Raw genomic sequence first — 18,939 nt, forward strand, 5'->3', positions numbered from 1 at the left:
TACCCGAATCCTACGCTGCCACGGGGAAAGGGTTTCTGAATTTTACGAGGAAGCAGTGGCTTATCAAACTGCAGATCATGTCGGTTGGTTTGTGATGTTTGTTTGGAACCATAAGAAGTTCTCTACATAGTGAATGTTGATAATTCTCATGTTGTTTTTTTTTTGAGTAATTTGGAAGATTGTATGTTTAAATGTCTAATACACCATATAAAAGTCGCACACATACAGGACGGAGGAGCCAAGCATCAAAGGTGTGAAAAAAACCTATAAAGTGAAAAACGGCGCGGCAAGACGCGCGTGTGCTTCTAGTACAACCCATACTAACAAGTTTATGTACAACAGTAGTTGATTAGATCTTTGATTGTAATTGTTTACGGCTTATCATTTTACCAAGTTGACCGCTTGGTGAATTGATTAGATCTTGAAGCCCATTCACCGTGCCAAGCATCATTAGAGCATCTCTAGCAGATCCCATATAATGCCCCGATCCACAAAATAACCATCAAAAAACAGGTCTGCCAAAAAAAAGCCGTCCGATCAGACATTGTAAACGCGTCGGACCCGTAAAACTTTATGAGGGGCGCGGTAAAATCCCACCTCCAACCCGCGAAAGCAAAGGTTTCCCCCTCGCCCCGATGGTGCCCTGTATCTCAGAAAAGCGGTTAGCGGGAGGGACATTTCAGCCTGCGCGCGTTCCCCACCCCCTTTCGCAGCCGCCCGCCATCGGTTCCGCCCGTCCGCCGCCGGCGATTCCGACCATATCCACGGACGGAATCACGCTGTCGGGGCGCCCCTCACCCGGTTCCACCTAGCCTCTTCACCGGCTCCCCGGATCCGCCGAGCCGAGCCGCCCCGAGTCGTCGTCACCGCCCCGGGATCGACCGCCCCAGAGCCACTGCCCCGAACCGCCGGTGAGTACTTATGCTGGTGCTTTCGGATGCGATATGCATAGTTGGTTCATGTGGCGTCTGTATTTGTGATTTTAGATGGAATTGAGCCCTCGCGAGAGGTTTTTGCTCGAGGATTCGTCTGATTCGAACGACTCGAATGTTGAGACGCTGCTTGAGAACCATCGCGGCAGATGTTGCTGATGGCCCTCGCTGTGAAGGAGCACGGCGATGAGAACCAAAAGAGACGGCGAGGATCGACCGTCGACCGTCTTTGCATTCCTCGCAATCGCTATGTCGGGGAACGACATGTTGATGCAAGACTACTTCGCGGACAATCCAACATATCCGTTGCACCTATTTCAGAGAAGGTACCGAATGCGCCGATCCCTTTTTGTAAAAATAGTGCAAGCTCGCGAGGCCAATTGTCGGTATTTTACTCAAAGAAGAAATGCCGCGGGCTTGAAGGGATTTCGTGCATATTAAAAAAATCTCGGCAGCTATGCAGGTAATTGCATACGACATTCTGGCTGACTATACTGATGAGTACCTTCACATTGGTGAAGATACTACAATTGAGTCACTGCGTAGGTTTGCCAAAGTGATCATCTGTGTCTTTGGTCTTGAATATCTTCGGGCACCCAACGAGGAAGACCCCAAAAAGTTGATGGCATCAAGTGAGAGAAGAGGTTGGCCTGGCATGCTAGGAAGCATTGTATTCGGGACAAGTTTTGTATTGAATTATTTAGTTTGCTTTGGTGATTTCAATCATTATTGTAATTTGGATGATTGCTGTATTGTAATATTGACATTTTATGTTATATCGAATTAATAATTCTGAATATGTGGCATATGTGTCAAATTCAAATAAAAACCCATCTGATTTGCGGGTTGGCGCGGGCTGCGGCTGAGCAGACCCCGCATAGCGGAACTGTAAAAATGGAATATCCGCGAATATTCTGTTTTATAGTTCCGCTATGCGGGGTCTGCTCGGCCGCCGTCCGTGCCGGCCCGCAAAGCCGTTTTTCCGCGAACCGTAAACAAGTTTTGAGGGTCAGCGATATACGGGGTCTGCTGAGATGCTTTTAAATCGCAAACAGAAACATAAAGATATCTCTACTTATAAAGGGGGGTCGCTAGTGTCACCTCACTCCCACCAATTTTATATTAAGCCCGCGAGCATCTTACATGCGACATTTCACTCAAGCGCAACCAATTTGGGTGGACCCATTTGACGAATGCATGAACTCAATCAAATTGCCATTTTTCAAAACTACGTCATGCATTAACTCATTCAAATCAAATAATAAGAAAATTTCAACCAAATCCAAACTTCCTCTACTCAAACACAAATCAAATCAAATCTTATCAAAACAACAACTATAATCAAAGTTGGCCGGCCCATCTGACGCGTGCGCAAATTTTTATTTTTTATTTTTTCTATATTTTGTTTTTTGGTTTCCTATTTTTTTGGTTCATTTTTTCTATAACCAACCTATTATTTTGGCTTGGCATGTTATCAAAATCAGCACAGACCTGTACACCATGATGAGTTGGTAGCGTCGCCTCTATTCCAGTTAAAATACCCATGCCACCAATTTTTCCTCTGCCAAAAATTTATTTGAATTGTTTTTAGCCCACACATCTCTATTCTTAATGGAGCAGTTGGTAGCCTTGTACGGTTTATTTTCGTCCGATTTTTCTCCGTCCCACATCCCACCACTTCCTCCCACTGGTTTTTCTCCCTCCCATTAAAAAACCAAATCCCATTAGGGGATCTTGTTTCATGCTTCCTTTGGTAGGTGTTGATTCAATTTAATTACGTAAACAATAAGTAATTAAGAATTCAGAAATTACACCATATATGTGAGATCACCTTCCTAAAAGACAGACATAAGATTCTTCTCGATAACCTTCCATAATAAAATGAGATATTTCTTCATAAGAAATCACTAATCCCGCGCGCTATGTCATTTATTATTATCATTATCTCTACTATTAATTGAGAATCACAAGTTTCATATGGGCGCACGCATCCGCGCGCCCCTGTGAAGGGACATCGTGCACAACACCATGGAAGATGTCGTGGCCGGGTCTAACGCTGGCACGGTGCTTGAGAATGGCAGGGCATGGATCACGGGGTCGAGGACGGCCATGGGGGGGAGGCGGGTCATCAGACCGCCACGTGGACTTAGTCATATTATATTTCTTGTAGAGCCAGATAAGCTACATTCTCAAATCAAGTGTGTCCATTTAAATGTCAAGAAATTCGTTAAGGAAATGTGTCCAACATTACTCGGTAGTCGTTATCATTGGCGTTTGTAGCAGCCATTCATGCGAAAATATTTTAAAAATCAAGCACTAAATCAATTTCGAAATCAGACCATTGATGCAATTAATTAGCTAGACAATTAATTACATATGCAATTAATTAGGTCCATTTAAATGGGATTTTTTGCACCGAATCAATTTGGAAGTTGAGTGATTAATGCAATTAATTAATTTGTTAGACAATTATTTATGCCTATAGATAATTAGAAGTAGGGATATTTTCCAATTAGTTAGATAATTAATTGATTTGGTTGACAGTTAATTAGGCATGCAAAGAATTAGGTAGGTCGTTATTTATTTATTTACTTAATCAATTAAGCAAGCAGTTAATCGCGACGAATCATTTTGAAAGCGCTCGTGGGCAAGGACGATCAACGGGCTCTCAACTGCATGGCCAATCACCGAGGATCGCTTGCCAACATGGACAACGGCCACCATGCGCTTGCGACATGGGCGACCTTGCATTCATCTAGATGGATGAAGACTATGCTCCGCAGGATGTCCACACGCTGACGGTTGCCGAAATATTTGTGGGTGAGGACAACACGACACAACATTGGTCAGGTGGTTCATGCGATAATAGGAAGAAAGTCTGTTCCAAGAACAAGCAGGAAAAAGAACTAAAGCCACCAAACGGTCCATGGTGTTGGAGAAAGAAAAGAGTGTTCCAAATAATAAGAGAGAGAAAAAAAGAGTACTCTTGAAAATAAGTAGGAACGATAACTAAAGCTGACCAGAAATGAGAAATAAGAAGATGAGGCGTCGATGACAAACACACTAATGTTGACGTGGTGCTGGTTGGCGCCAATGAAACGGGTTAGCAAAGACGCGAGGAGTAGAAGGTGTAAGGAAATACGTGGAAGAGAAGAACGACAATTATCCCTTCTAGCATATGTGGGATGGAGGTGGAGCTTATTGGCGACTAGGAATACGTTCATGTTGCCACTCTCCTCCAATGTCAATGTGCATTTGCAAAGTTGAATGGACGTTTGAGAATGCTATCTGTAGTTATTTGTTGCTTTGTGTCAATGGTATGTTGTTAGTTTAACCCACTCTATTATATTGTAAACATGAAAAATTTCTTTATTGCAATGCACAGCGAAGATGAGGTCGGCGTCATCTGATTCTAAAGGAGGTGGTTCCAGCGAGAAATGTCCCGCTGCGGCAGGAAGCCGATCGGGAATGGGAGGTTCCAACAGAAAAAGGAAAGGTACGTCGTTGGACGAGGTTTTTTGTGTTGAACCCGAGCGTTACAGATAACATTGCGGATAGCCCGTAGCAACGCGCGGGCGTTCTACTAGTCTTGACTAGTATTAAGAGCAACTCTAGCAGACCCCGCAAAATGCCCCGGCCCGCAAAATAACCGCCAAATTGCGGGTCGGGGCCAGAAAATCTGCACGAGCAGACCCCGCATCCCGCCCCGACCCGCAATTTTTTTTGCGGGGCGCGGCAAATCTTCTCCCCCAACCTCTATCTTCACGGGCTGGGAGGCCGACCCGAGCTCAACCCCTGTCCGGCGCGAGATTTGGCGGGAGGGACATTTCCGTGCGTCCTTTCCCGCTCCCCGCATCCTCCACCACCATTGCCCCCCCTCCGCAAGCTCTGGCTGCTCCTCCCCGGCCGTCCCTCGCCGCCATGGACGACCCCATGCCGTCCCCCGTCACCGTCAAGGTCGCACACGCCCTTCCCCTCGGGCGGATCTCGTCGCCGGCCATGTTGGCCCCGCCGCCGTCGCCCAAGCACATGTCGCGCCTGCCCGCAAGCGGCAGGGCAACGTGGTCGTGCAGGGCGGGAATCCGGCTGCCCCCGCCGCGATGGCCCGCGCTCCGGGCGCCAATGCCGCAGTGCGATCCCGGCCGGCGGCGGAGAAGGCTGGCAAGGCCGCGGGCGCAAAGCGGAGGAAGGTTCCGGCTTCAAGGAAGCCACCTTCTTCAACCTCTCACTCCATCCCCCCGCAAGGAGGTGCTCCGGTGATGCCGTTCAACGGTGCCGCTCCCCCCGCGAGCGAGGTGTTCGACGAAATGGCCGGAAGGTATATCTCTTTGGTCTTGGCCATTCCCTTTCATTTTTTGCCATTATTCTCGATAGCTCGTGATTTGTTATCTTTCGCTATAGCGGTGGTTCGAACAATGCAACAACCGAGTTCATGAACTTGTTGGACACGAACGCGGTTGACATTGATCAAGCCCCTTTCGAACCATTCGACTACAATGAAACGGAGGGTGGCGTGGACGATCATGGTTGTGCGGACGAATTGGAGGAGATCGAAGCGGAAGCGTTTGAGCAATCACAAGCAAAAACTGGGAAAAGCCAAAGATCAAAGAACTACACGATCTTGGAAGATCAAGCTTTGATCAAAGCATGGAGTGCGGTGTCTCTTGATGCATGTACGGGTACTTCTCAAACCGCCAAGAGATATTGGCAAAGGATCGAAGATCAATACTTCCGCATTATGAAAAACTACCCCAATAGGACTCCACGCACATTTCGGTCGCTTCAAGGTCGTTGGGAGAATATCAAGCCTATGTGCAGCCGTTGGGCAGCTTGCTTGGAGCAAGTACGCAATGCACCTCCAAGTGGCACCGTGGAGTCCGGCTATGTGAGCTTGTTTTGCCTTTGTTCAAGTTGTGCATCATCATAATGTATCATGAGAAATGATTGCGTCACTTTGTTCACATTGTGTAGGACAAGATTGCTCAACATAGATACAAGGACATGGAAGCTTCGGAAGGCAGATTCTTCAAATTAGAGCATTGTTGGGAGTTGCTCCAAAAGTGCGAGAAGTGGAAGTTGATCGATAAAGAATCCCCACCAAAGATAGGCTCACTTACAAACATGGATGAAGATGACGATGATGATGGCCCAAGACATTTGCACAAGCCCGATGGCGACAAGAAGACTAAAGAGAAGATGAAGAGAGAGCAAGAAGCATCGAGCTTGAGGGAGAAGATTGATGCCATGGTGCAATCAAACGAGTTGATGTTGTTGAAGTCGTTGGAGATCAAGAAAGAGTTGGCCGAGAAGAAGGCAAAAGAGAAGCAAGAAAAATGGCAAATGCTCAAGGAAGAGGGGCTCCGCAAAGCTGCCGTTGAGGAGAGAAAAGCACGCGCCTCTGAAAACAAATCGATGTCATTGTTGCTCGCCGAAGAGAACAAGATCATGTCAATGAACCGCAGTGACATGGACAACGTCACCAAAACATGGCATGATATGGCAAGGAGAGAGATCTTGAAGAGGAGAATGGTCGCCTCGGCCGGTCCGTGTTCCAGTTCCGGTGATGTTTTGTCTGCTCCATATGGTGGCAATGTGGATAATTTCGGTGCGGGAGTTGGAACAAGCGACGGAGGTGGCTACGGTGGCGCCGATGAACTTCAAGATGGACTCCATGGCGCGGAGTGAAGATCGACCCCAAGATGATGCCAGACAAGGGCGCAAACCTTTGCATGCCCTCTTTTGCGTAATGAACTTCGCTTTTATTTGCGCGCAAACTGTTTATGTCATTTGAATTTGAACTTGTTTGTGAAACCCTATGTCAAATTCCAGATTTGCTGTTTTTTCTGTTTGCGGGTCGTTGCGCTGGTGCCCGAGCAGAACCCACATAGCCAACCCGTAAAAAAGCATATTCCTCAGATATACTTTTTTACGGATTTGTTTTGGGGGTCTGCATTTGTGCCAGCCCGCGCCGGCCCGCAAAAGCGGTTTTGCGCAAACTGCAAACACGTTTTGCGGGCCGGCGTTTTGCAGGGTTAATGCAAAATATAGAAACAAACTGCAAATCAAGTCATTAATACAATTAATTAGATAGCCAGTCAATCACATGTGCAATTAATTAGATACAGTTAAATAGGGATTTTTCACGCCATATCAATTTGAAAATTGATTCATTAATAGAGAAGTTGTCAACTAGGCCTACAGATAGAAAATTAGACACACAAAATTAATAGAGAAGTTGTCAATTAGGAAGATAACTAATTATTAATTAATTACTAAGAAAATTAATCACGCAACTATCAATGCAAAAGCAATTTGAGAATCTAGCACCGAATCCATTTGGAAATCAAGACGTTAATACAGTCAATTAGTCAGACGGTCAATTAAATGTGCAATTAATTAGGTCATCCTAATATGGATTTTTTTTCACAATGAATCAATTTAAAAACTAAGTCAATATATTTGCTATTAAAGGCGAATGTGTGCGTCGTCGTTCACACATAACCATTAATGCAATATAGTGTGAATTAAATTAAAAATCAAGCCATTGATGCAATTAATTAGATAGGTACTTCCGCCGTTCCCAAATATAAGTCATTTTGGAGATCCCAATAAGGGACCCAGCAAAATGAGTGAATCTACGCTCTAAAATATGTCTATATACATCCGTATGTTTTTTTTTCACGAATACGCAAGCTGCGTATCTTTGTATTGATAGAAGGAGAAAGTAGCATGGGATTACAACGCATACAGGGCCATGTACGCAGAAGGCATGGTGCACGAGCGTCGGTGCAAACTGGAACAAGGGGTCTGCTCAGCCCTAATGTCTAACCTAGTAGCTACTCGCCAGGGATGATGTTTAGTAGCCCTTTGGCGCCTGCCTTTGCCCATAGGCGCGCCTCATCTTTGATGGTGTCGGAGACGAGGGTGAGCGAGGGAGTGGCAGGGTCGAAGATGCACGCGTTGCGGTGTTTCCAGAGCCACCACGCCGTGAGAATGATGAGGGAGGAGAGGCCTTTTCGCACGGGGGCCGGCGAGCGGTCGAGGCAGGAAGACCACCATGTTTGGAAGGGGGTGTCCGCAGATGGAAGATCGATGGCCATGCGAGCCCAGCCGAGGATCTCATGCCAAATCTGACGCGAGAACAAGCAGGCCGCGAGGAGGTGATGCATGGACTCGAGCTCTTGATCACAGAGCGTGCACGTATCCTCGTGCGGCAAGCCGTGGCGGGCGAGCCGCTCCGCGGTCCAGCAACGGTCTTGCATGGCAAGCCAAAGGAAGAACCTGACGCGAAGAGGCGCCCATGGACGCCAGGTGAGCCGCCAGTGAGGATCTTCGCAAGCGCCAAAGAAAAGCGCCTTGTAGCAGGAGCTCGCCGAGTATGTGGCGGAAGCGGTCCAACGCCAGGAGAGCACGTCCGGCGTGGAGGAAAGCGGTGTGTGGCGTACCAGGCGCCAAAGGTCGACGTATTGCACCATGGCCGCTGGGCCAAGTGCGCCTCGAATGTCGTGGACCCAGGAACGTAGGTGAAGGCCGTCGCGCACACTGCGGTCTTTGCGGAGGCGGCGCGGGACGAGAGTGTAGACGAGAGGGGCGATCTCAGCTACGGATTTGCCGTTGATCCAGTGGTCGGTCCAAAAGCGACAAGTGTCGCCCGAGCCAAGCTGCCAGCTTGTGGAGGCGTGGAAGATAGTGTTTGCATCGGTGTCGTGAGGAATGGGGAGGTGGCTCCATGGCTGCGAGGGGTCTGTGCGCTGGAGCCACAGCTAGCGAACGCGCAGGGACAGGCCCGTGCGGTAGATGTCACGGATGCCAAGACCGCCGAGGGAGATGGGACGGGATACCCGCTGCCAGTTGACGCGGCATTGGCCTCCGTTGGCCTCCTTGTGGCCCGCCCAAAGGAATCCGCGGATGATCCGGTTCACCTTCTTGATGGCCGTTTTGTTGAAGGCGATGGCCGTGAGGAAATGCGTGGGGATGGCGCAGAGGACATGCCGCACTAGGGCAAGGCGATCACCTTGAGAGAGCATGGAGGCGCGCCAGGTGGATAACTTGCGGCCGAGCTTGTCGAAGATTGGCTCTAGACTCGTCGAGCAGGTCTTGCGGACGGCGAGAGGCAGCCCAAGGTAGGTGATGGGGAAGTGCGCCACAGGGCACTGCATCTCGGAGGTGATCGTGGCGATGTGATCGTCAGTGCACTAGATCGGGGTTGCTGAGCATTTGTTGAAGTTTGTGTGCAGCCCAGAAGCCCTGCCGAAGACCTGGAGGAGGGTGCGCACGGCAGCGATGTCATGGCTGTCCGGATGACAAAAAACGACGACGTCGTCCGCGTAGAGAGATATGCTGGATGCCGCATGCCGGGTGGTGAGGCGATGCAGGAGGCCGGTGTCCACAGCGCGTAGCAGGATAGTATTGAGGACGTCGATCACGATCGTGAAAAGCATGGGAGATACCGGATCACCCTGTCTCAGGCCATGGGCATGGTCAATTGGGGGGCCTGGGTGACCGTTGATGAGAACCCTCGTCGAGGCCGTGGAAAGAAGGATAGATATCCACCCGCGCCATCGTGGCCCAAAGCCAAGGTGCGTCAAGACCTGGAGGAGAAATGGCCAGGACACGCTGTCAAAAGCCCGTGCAATATCAAGCTTGAGGAGCATTCGCGACGCCTTGAGGTTGTGGAGGAGACGGGCCGTTTGCTGCACGAGCATGAAGTTGTCGTGGATGCACCGTCCTCCGATGAAAGCACTTTGGTTAGTAGAGACCATGGATCGTAGGTGAGGTGCCAGCCGAAGGGAGAGCAGCTTCGCGACAAGTTTGGCGAAAATGTGGATAAGACTAATCGGCCGGTAGTCATAGAGTGATCTCGCGTCCGCACGCTTCGGGAGCAAAGTGAGCAATGCCTCATTGAGCTTTTGAAAGCTTCGGCCGTTCATGGAGTATAGCTTGTCGAAAGCTTCGCGGAAGTCGTGCTTGATCGTGTCCCAACAAGCAACTAGGAACTCGGAAGTGAAGCCATCGGGGCCGGGCGCCTTGCCGGCCGGCAGGCTTTTGACGGCGTCCCAGATCTCGTCATCGGTGAAGGGCGCGTCTAGCACAAGCAGGTCGAACTGCGGGACTTGAAGAGCATGGAGATCGAGCGTGATATTGCGCTCTGCAGCGGTGCCGAGCACCTCGGAGAAGTGGTCGAAGGCAGCGTCTACCATGGCGTTATGATCTGTGACAGTGGTGGAGCCCACCTGGAGGCTCGCCATGAGATTGCGTTGCTTGCGTGACATTCGTATGTTGTTTGTATCGAAATCTCTAAAAAGATTTATATTTAGAAGTGGAAGGAGTAGTTAATTACATGCACAATTAATTACATCCATTTAAATAGGATTTTTCGGCCCGCATCAATTTGAAAATCGATTCATTAATAGAGAAGCTGTTTATTAGGCCTACAAACGCTGACGGGTCCAGGGCTTCGACCGTGCCTTCCAGGTCACGAAAGAAAAAAAAAGACCGTGCCTTCGAGGACAATTTGTCACACGGCACTATTTTTCAAATACATTCCGTAGCAATATTTATCGGATGTCTCCGAAGGGACATTCCGTAGCAATATTTAGCTAGTTTGTTTTAACGAAACGATATTCCGATGCACTGAGCTCCGGTGACACCCCGAGGCCCCAGCCGATCCCACACTTTCCCATCCTCTTCCGCCGATTCCCGGCAGCTGCGTGACTCCCATCCGCGCCCGGCCCCACCTCAGCACCCGTGACGCGCCCCTGGCCCCGCTACGCTACCGCCGGAAACAAAAGCACACCGCCGGCGGGCCAGCGCGCACTCCATCACCAGCATCCCACCTCTTCCGCTCGGAGCGCGGCATCCGCCCGAGCAAGCGATCCGGCGAGATGTCACCGGATGCTGCCGCGGCGGCGAGCGTGGGCAAGCTGGTGCTCGACACTGGCTGGCTCGCCGCGCGCTCCACCGAGGTGGCCCTCACCGGCGTCGAGCTCACCACCACCCACCCGCCGGACGCCTCCGCTGCCGCTCCGTGGATGCACGCCGCCGTCCCCGGAACGTACGTGCTTCTCCTCGGCGTCCTCGCCGATTTCCCTCCGCGATAATATCTACACCTGCCAGCCGTAGTTCTGATCCGTGGGGATTTGTTCTTCGACGGAGTAATCTATCCGCGGTTTGGGTTTAAAATAATACTGCAAGCTTTGTTTATTTTGGTGGCGGTCCTTGCTTGACCAACAAACTGTTGGATGCTTCTGAACGCAGCGTGCTGGGGACCCTTCTAAAAAACAAGTTGATTCCTGACCCCTTCTACGGGCTGAACAACGAGGCAATCATCGACATCGCTGATTCCGGGAGGGAGTACTACACGTTCTGGTTCTTCACCACCTTCCAGTGTGCTCCGGTATGCGGTTATACACCGATTTCGCCGTGTATTATTTAATTGTGCAGTTGCTTAAAGAGGAATGTAGACGACCCCAGTGTAGTAAAGTGATTTTAGGCAGTTGTTTAGTGGCAACAATTGAACTATCTCCACGATCTAAGTTCCATTTTTGTCTGTACTGTACCACATTTTGCATTTTAAGAAAGTGGTATTGCAGCAGTGTGAGAGGTCATGGGATATGCCTTATCCAAACTGCTTGCTCTGCTCATAATTGGTGTTAATTTGACTTGCTGGAGGGATAGTATAATTTTGGCACTCCACCGAATGTAATGCACTTGTTATTCTAGAACATTACTGCATATCTGCTTGACATATCAATTGATTCTGTTACCATTCCATCTCTAGGCAGGAAACCGGCACGTGAGTTTAAACTTCCGTGGAGTAAACTACTCAGCAGAAGTATACATAAATGGGCACAAAGAGATACTTCCAAAAGGAATGTTCCGAAGGCACACCCTTGATATTACTGAAGTTCTTCATCCTGAGGGCAGCAATCTGCTTGCTGTCCTCGTTCATCCTCCTGATCATCCTGGTACCATTCCTCCTCAGGGAGGTCAAGGCGGTGATCACGAGGTATCAATGAGTTTTAGCAAAAGGTTTCAATGATTCATGATCATGTAGTTGCGTTAATTCCAAACTACTTCATCTTCACTACACTTTTTGAAAAGGAATATTGTTGCTAAGTGGGACAACTCATGGCAAGTGCATGATCTTACCTTTTGACATGGTCCATTTCAGATTGGAAAAGATGTTGCTACGCAATATGTTGAAGGATGGGATTGGATGTGCCCGATAAGGTTGTTGGTGATATCTGTGTGATTATGTTATTGTTAATCCCATTGTTTTTCCCAATTAGTTTTCTTTTAACAACAACTATATATTCCTTTCTGGCTGTGTGCATCCTTGATGTCTCAACTAGCTCTTGACATTGTGTTGTACAGAAATCAGGTGTACTTGGTATCAGCTTGATATTAATATATTGCTCATTATCAGGAAAAATATGTTCCTATGGTTTTTTGTTAAGACTGATTGATACTCATTCCATGAAAAACTTAGATGCAATATGCTGAACTAGAAACATTTTGCAGTCTTTTTCTCGACTTTCAACATCGACCACATATTAGTATGGTGCTGATTCACTCAAATGGGTGCTTCTAAAAGGAAATACTCTTTTTTTTATTGATGCAGAGGCCGGGGGTTTAACCTCCTTTTAAAAAAAATTTAAAAATGATAAAGCATTTCTGTCCTTTTGTGTCATTTGCCAATCTCATAACTAGATCAGCATATGAATATTTTTTACATGTAAAAATTGAAATCCAATATTATCTTAATAGACAAAATAGCATCAATATGCAATTTATCTATGTTGTTTCGGATTTCGTAGAAAAAATAACTGAAAATATGCATCAAACTTTCCTTCAAATCCAGGAAAGCCTCTGTATCAAATTTTCATTCTCCCATTTTGACCACAATAACAAAAGAAATAAATCATCTGCCACAATCTAATAAATTTTTCATTAATGTTGGCCTAACTTTTCTTAACTCATTATCCCGACGTGCTTGGTACTTCCATGATATTGATTCAACAATGATCACATTGAAAGTCATGATCACACAAATGTATCATCCATGTAGTGAGGACTACTGCCAAGTGCCAACAATATCTGATGTCCTTGTTATGTTGGTAAATTCGTTCGAAATTATTACTTGCTATAGTTGCTTCTGTACTGTTACTACAAATCAAAATGTTTCTTTGGGGCAGCATTTTTTCCGAGCTGATCATTCTTGTAGCAATTTGCAACAGTCATAATATCCTCAATTATTTCTTTTTGGTCATCCTAGGGATAGAAACACAGGAATCTGGGATGAAGTTTCGATCTGCATAACTGGGGTGAGTTTAGTAGGAATGTTCACATTTATTACTATTTTCTCCTTTATCGTTTTTGTGTCGGTTGATAGCACTTATTTGATTATTTCTGTTTACAATTTCCCCTTTGTAGGCTGTGAACATAACCGATCCCCATCTGGTTTCAACTTTTCATGACGATTTTAAGAGGTCGTACCTACATTGTACACTTCAGTTGGAGAACAAAAGTTCATGGCTCGCAGATTGTAGTTTGAAAATTCAGGTTTCTGCTGAATTAGAGGGGGACATTTGCTTGGTGGAACATCTTCAGAGTTATGCCATATCGATTCCTCCCCGTTCAGTTCTGGAATACACCATTCCTCCTGTAAGTTAGTAAGTTGATTTCCATGTTGCACCTTACTCTGGCGTTCCTTTGTTAATTTTCTTATTTTCGTCATGATTATGATATAGCTACTCATGCATTCTTTCTTTTGGTTTTAACAGTTATTTTTTTCTAGAATTGAGTTAGGGTGGCATATTAGAGGATCACAACACACTAAACTGTCCCCTAGTGTTATGTTAAGTAAGGAAGTACCTTTGTCATCCTCATACCTCTTAAGCAGAAAATATTCAGTGCTCCTTGTTGCATACTTCTCATTGTTAAAGGCACAAGAACCTTGGTGTGAGCACATTTTCCTTGCACTGTCCCTGAGTGATGAATATTTTTAGTGATAGTTATTTTGTTGACAGAACATCTGAAATAAGAAGATTAGTTAACTCTGTTATATGAACATGGGCAGTTATTCTTCTATAAGCCAAACCTGTGGTGGCCAAATGGCATGGGAAAGCAATCCCTGTACAATGTTGAAATTAGTGTGGATGTCAATGGACTAGGAGAGTCCGATGCATGGAGTCATTATTTTGGGTTCCGTAAGGTTGAGAGTTCTATTGATGATTCTACTGGTGGGAGGTAACTAGTTCTTTTATGTCTCAGTGTATAGTACTTGTGCTCATGAAAACATGGCAGTGTAAATTTATCTCATCTGCAGGATCTTCAAGGTAAATGGTGAGCCTATTTTCATCCGAGGAGGGAACTGGATATTGTCAGATGGCCTGCTTCGACTAACAAAGAAGCGCTACATGACCGATATCAAGTTCCATGCTGATATGAACTTTAATATGCTTCGCTGTTGGGGTGGTGGATTAGCAGAGAGGCCTGATTTTTACCATTTTTGTGATGTATATGGTTTGATGGTAGGGTTAAATTTCTCCCTGTGAATCTATATTTCCTGTTTTGTTATACAAATTGCAAGATATTAGTTTGCCATGAATAGTATAAAGGGTTTTCAAATGATACGCACCTTTGCTCCCTTTTAGGATTCAGAAAGCTAATAGTTACTATCTGGTTGCTGGAATTCCTTGCCTTCACAGGGTTGATGATTAGGTTAGATGTATTTTCATAACCTACATGGCTACACCTAGTTGAATATTGATTGCAGTTTCATGTAAAAATATTGTGAAGTTCGACAATATCTAAGAAATGGAGGGGAATAGTTCTCTTTTGTAATTTTCACATCTACTCTGGTTTGGTGCCATTTTTGTGTTTACTTGCAGTAACAAATCACTGGTTTGGTACCATTTTTGTGTTTACTTGCAGTAACAAATCATTTGGTACAGGTATGGCAGGAATTCTGGATAACTGGAGATGTTGATGGTCGTGGACTTCCAATATCAAACCCAGATGGTCCTTTGGACCATGCTCTCTTCCTTCTGTGTGCTAGAGATACTGTCAAGTTACTCAGAAATCATGCTAGTCTAGCTCTATGGGTTGGTGGTAATGAGCAAGTCCCACCAATTGACATCAACAGAGCACTGAAGAATGATTTGAAGCTACATCCTATGTTTTTGAGCAACCAGACAACAAAAAATCAAGGAAAGTATTTGTCACAAGACCCAAGTGACCCAAGTAGATACCTGGATGGTACTAGGGCGTATGTCCAAGGATCAATGTGGGATGGTTTTGCTGATGGGAAAGGCGATTTCACTGATGGTCCATATGAGATTCAGCATCCAGAGAGCTTTTTCAAGAATAGTTTCTATAAATATGGGTTTAACCCTGAAGTTGGTTCTGTGGGGGTTCCAGTTGCTGCAACGATTAGAGCAACAATGCCTCCAGAAGGGTGGAGTATTCCAATTTTTAAGAAGGGAATTGATGGGTACATAGAAGAAGTCCCAAACCCAATATGGGATTACCACAAGTACATCCCCTACTCGAAGCCGGGGAAGGTGCATGATCAGATTGAACTATATGGCCATCCAAAAGACCTTGATGATTTCTGTGAAAAAGTAATTTAGTACTGCCATTTCTTCGTACGTCTGAAGCTTTATGCTTCAGATCAGAGCATGTAGTTTTGTCTCTAATATTGTCTTTAACCTTCAGGCACAATTGATCAATTATGTTCAGTACAGAGCTCTCCTCGAAGGATGGACTTCTTTCATGTGGACAAAGTTCACAGGTGTTCTAATTTGGAAGACGCAAAATCCATGGACCGGACTACGAGGACAGTTCTATGATCACCTCCAAGACCAGACTGCCGGGTTCTATGGTTGCCGTTGTGCTGCTGAGCCGATTCATGTCCAATTGAATTTGGCTAGTTACAACATAGAGGTACTTTCTGCAACTTAGAAAAGTCGTCTCAACCAAACTTTCTGGAAATTAATGCATGGAAAGTGCCTTTTTTTAGGTGGTAAACACTACGTCCGATAAGCTGACAGACGTGGCTGTAGAAATTTCAGTATGGGATCTTGACGGTGCATCCCCATATTACAAAGTTACAGAGAAATTCGTGGTACCGCCAAAGAAAGTGAAGCAAATTATGGAGATGGAATACCCTAAGATGAAGAATGCCAAGCCTGTCTATTTTCTGCTGCTTAAACTCTTCAGGCTGTCAGACAAGGAAGCACTCTCCAGAAACTTCTATTGGCTACATCTTCCTGGGAAAGACTACAAGTTGTTGGAAGAGTATCGGCAGAAGACAATTCCGCTCGAGATCGGGTCCGGAATTTCTGTCTCAGGCGGTACATACAAGGTAAGAATGTCCATAAAGAACAAGTCAAAGAAATCCGCAGCTGAAAGCACAACCTCGGTTTCAACTATGGAACTAGAGGACAGAAATGGTGTCCACGGCATTAGTGAAGAAACTAATTGTGTGGTACAGAAAAGTGGTCTGTGGAGCAAAATTCACAGGAACATTGATCTCGCAAGATCGGGTGACAAACCAAGAACACTTGAGGTGAAGGGGATCGATTCAGGTGTGGCGTTTTTCCTTCATTTCTCGGTGCACACCTCTGAATCATCCACTGGGGAGAATTACAGGGACACCAGAATCCTTCCGGTACACTACTCAGACAACTATTTTTCGCTCACGCCTGGGGAGAAGATGACAGCCGACATCTCCTTTGAGGCTCCTGAAGGATCCAAGCCCAGGGTCATTCTGAGAGGCTGGAACTATCATCTGAACCATGCAGTGATGATGTGACGCACGCTTTGTCCGTGAACATGCTATTGAGTACTGGAAGTAAGATCCATGTAAACTAAGTAGTACATCCCCAGTAAAGAGCAGACATGAACGGTTAGCTATCTTATAAACCAACAATCAACAATAAAGTGAAGGCATCGACTCAATCGTGATATGGCATCAGCAATGCTTGTGGATTAGTATCATGACTGTTATAATGTCGACGGCGTTTGAAACGGTTCAGGTCTTCTGGTAACATTATCGTTGCCAGTACCGAACTAGGAGCACGAAACATTGGTTGAATTTGGTGCATTTGTCCTGCTTCTGAGTTGTCCTTTTAGTCTTTGTAGGGTCATTTTCAGCTAGTGGGTAAAGTTAGGGCATCTATGCCATCCATCAGAACGGACAACCCAAACGTCTGTCTGCGGACAGCGTACAGGGGGCGGGCAACCCTAACATCAGATGCCCACATCTGTGTTTTATCCTATATTCGGAACACTTAAAAATATTAAATAAAAATATCATTCTTCGTCCATAATCATGTTGTGCAAATATTCCAATACAACAATAATTCAAATATAAATATTACGATACAAACATGAAGTTGCAATAAAATAGTTCAAATTTGAATTCTACTTATTTAGACATATTTTGTAGTTCAACCCCACGAGTCGCCAATAAATGCTCGACAAGATCATTCTCAAGCTCATGATTTGCTCGATGGCGAATCCATTAATGCATTTGGATAAATTCCTTGAAGGTCGCCTGATTCTGCTCTGGAAGTTTGATACCCATTTCCTCAAATTCCAGACTGTGATGAACTCCGTCACCCTCATCCTCTACAATCATGTTGTGCATGATAACAGAAGCTGTCATCACCTCCTACAACTTCCGTGGATCCTATATTTTGTTGGTCCTTAAACTACTGCAAAACGGGTTTGGAGCACTCTAAAATGCCCTCTCGTCATCCTTTCCAGCTCCTTGTCTTTGGTCATAGTGAGTCTTTTCTTGCCCCTTGGCTCAGAGATGGTTCGACACTTCATTTATCATGAAAGTGCTACAACAACCATGTGCACTTGCAGGACATCACTCATGTCCTACAAGTGTTAGCACTAGGACTAGTGTAACACATTACATATGGACAGTACGAAAGACCACTACGCATGGACATTAAGCATAGCACACATGGATCATGAATTTCAACACAACACCCTATGACCCATCTTCAAGATCAAAGCATACCATGGAGTTCAACACTACCACACCTACATATCAATTATACTTACAAACTAACATACTACACATGCTATGATTCACAAGCTAGTACCACATCTACCACGGTATCATTGAAACTGGCATGAAAAATAACATGAACATGACCAAAGCCTATAAGCAAAACCTGCCACTAGCTCCCGCAAAATCACATGCTCACAGATAGATAGTCTACAATGCTACCACATGCTCACTATAACGAGTAGGGATGAGGGAGTGGTCAAACTTACAGTCATCCGTGAAGCCGGGTGAAACCGCAGAGCAGGTCGGAGAAGAGGAGGAAGACAAATTGTCGTCGTTGTCTACCGCCGGCCAGAGAAGACACACCACTTATCTTCTCATCGATGAAGAATCCGCACGAGACAGAGAGCTCGAAGGAGAGAAATGATGGGAGGGGTTTCGACGGGGAGGTGAAGGTGTCTGAATAGGACGACTGGTTTGGTGGGAGGTGACCCCAATTTCTCCGGCCACTTTTTCGGGGACGTGCGCAAGCTTGCGCCATCTCCCTTGTCACATGAGCTCGGCGCCGCGTTCACCTCCCCTGCATGTCGCTAGCCTGGCTGAGGGAAAACAACCGATTCGACCGTTCCTAGAGGGCCTTGTTGGGAGGTGCTTTGACATCGTGCGGGCCAATAATTCTATGCAAAGCAGGCTACCAAATGGGTCGAAACTGCACCACACGGGCCTGACTTGGTAATATGCAGAACACACCAGTAATCGTTGCTGTAGGCACATGGATGATCTGATGAGGGAAACATAACACGAGGCTCCCTCATCATCCCAGGGCGACTTGGGCGACAACTACCACCGTCTCCACTAGGGACTCCCTCTCCGGCTCCCTCCCTTCTTGTTGATTGTCGCTGGTCAGGGTGGTAGGGGCAAAGCTCGTCGCACCACATGGTGGAGGCTTCCTCCTTTCCTCTCCTCCCTTTGGCC

At 46.3% G+C, this 18,939-nt stretch overlaps 1 protein-coding gene across 1 annotated transcript; it reads left to right on the plus strand.

Annotated features, from left to right (window-relative positions):
• The first annotated feature begins 10,554 nt into the window (after window positions 1-10,554).
• LOC109774075 (mannosylglycoprotein endo-beta-mannosidase) lies at window positions 10,555-16,898 on the plus strand. The gene is made up of 11 exons (XM_020332793.4): window positions 10,555-10,986; window positions 11,190-11,328; window positions 11,713-11,940; window positions 12,106-12,164; window positions 13,210-13,258; window positions 13,368-13,598; window positions 14,014-14,183; window positions 14,263-14,467; window positions 14,891-15,559; window positions 15,654-15,881; window positions 15,958-16,898. The coding sequence occupies exons 1-11, from the start codon at window positions 10,817-10,819 to the stop codon at window positions 16,750-16,752; spliced, it is 2,943 nt and encodes a 980-aa protein (XP_020188382.1). The 5' UTR covers window positions 10,555-10,816; the 3' UTR covers window positions 16,753-16,898.
• Window positions 16,899-18,939: the final 2,041 nt, after the last annotated feature.

The sequence above is a fragment of the Aegilops tauschii genome, chromosome 1 (assembly GCF_002575655.3).
Source record: "Aegilops tauschii subsp. strangulata cultivar AL8/78 chromosome 1, Aet v6.0, whole genome shotgun sequence".
Taxonomy (NCBI): domain Eukaryota; kingdom Viridiplantae; phylum Streptophyta; class Magnoliopsida; order Poales; family Poaceae; genus Aegilops; species Aegilops tauschii.

Coding starts and splice junctions, on each gene's coding strand:
- LOC109774075 (XM_020332793.4), top strand. CDS start 10,817: ATGTCACCGGATGCTGCCGCGGCGGCGAGCGTGGGCAAGCTGGTGCTC. Junction 10,987..11,189: donor CACGCCGCCGTCCCCGGAAC/GTACGTGCTTCT, acceptor TTCTGAACGCAG/CGTGCTGGGGACCCTTCTAA. Junction 12,165..13,209: donor GATTGGATGTGCCCGATAAG/GTTGTTGGTGAT, acceptor TGGTCATCCTAG/GGATAGAAACACAGGAATCT.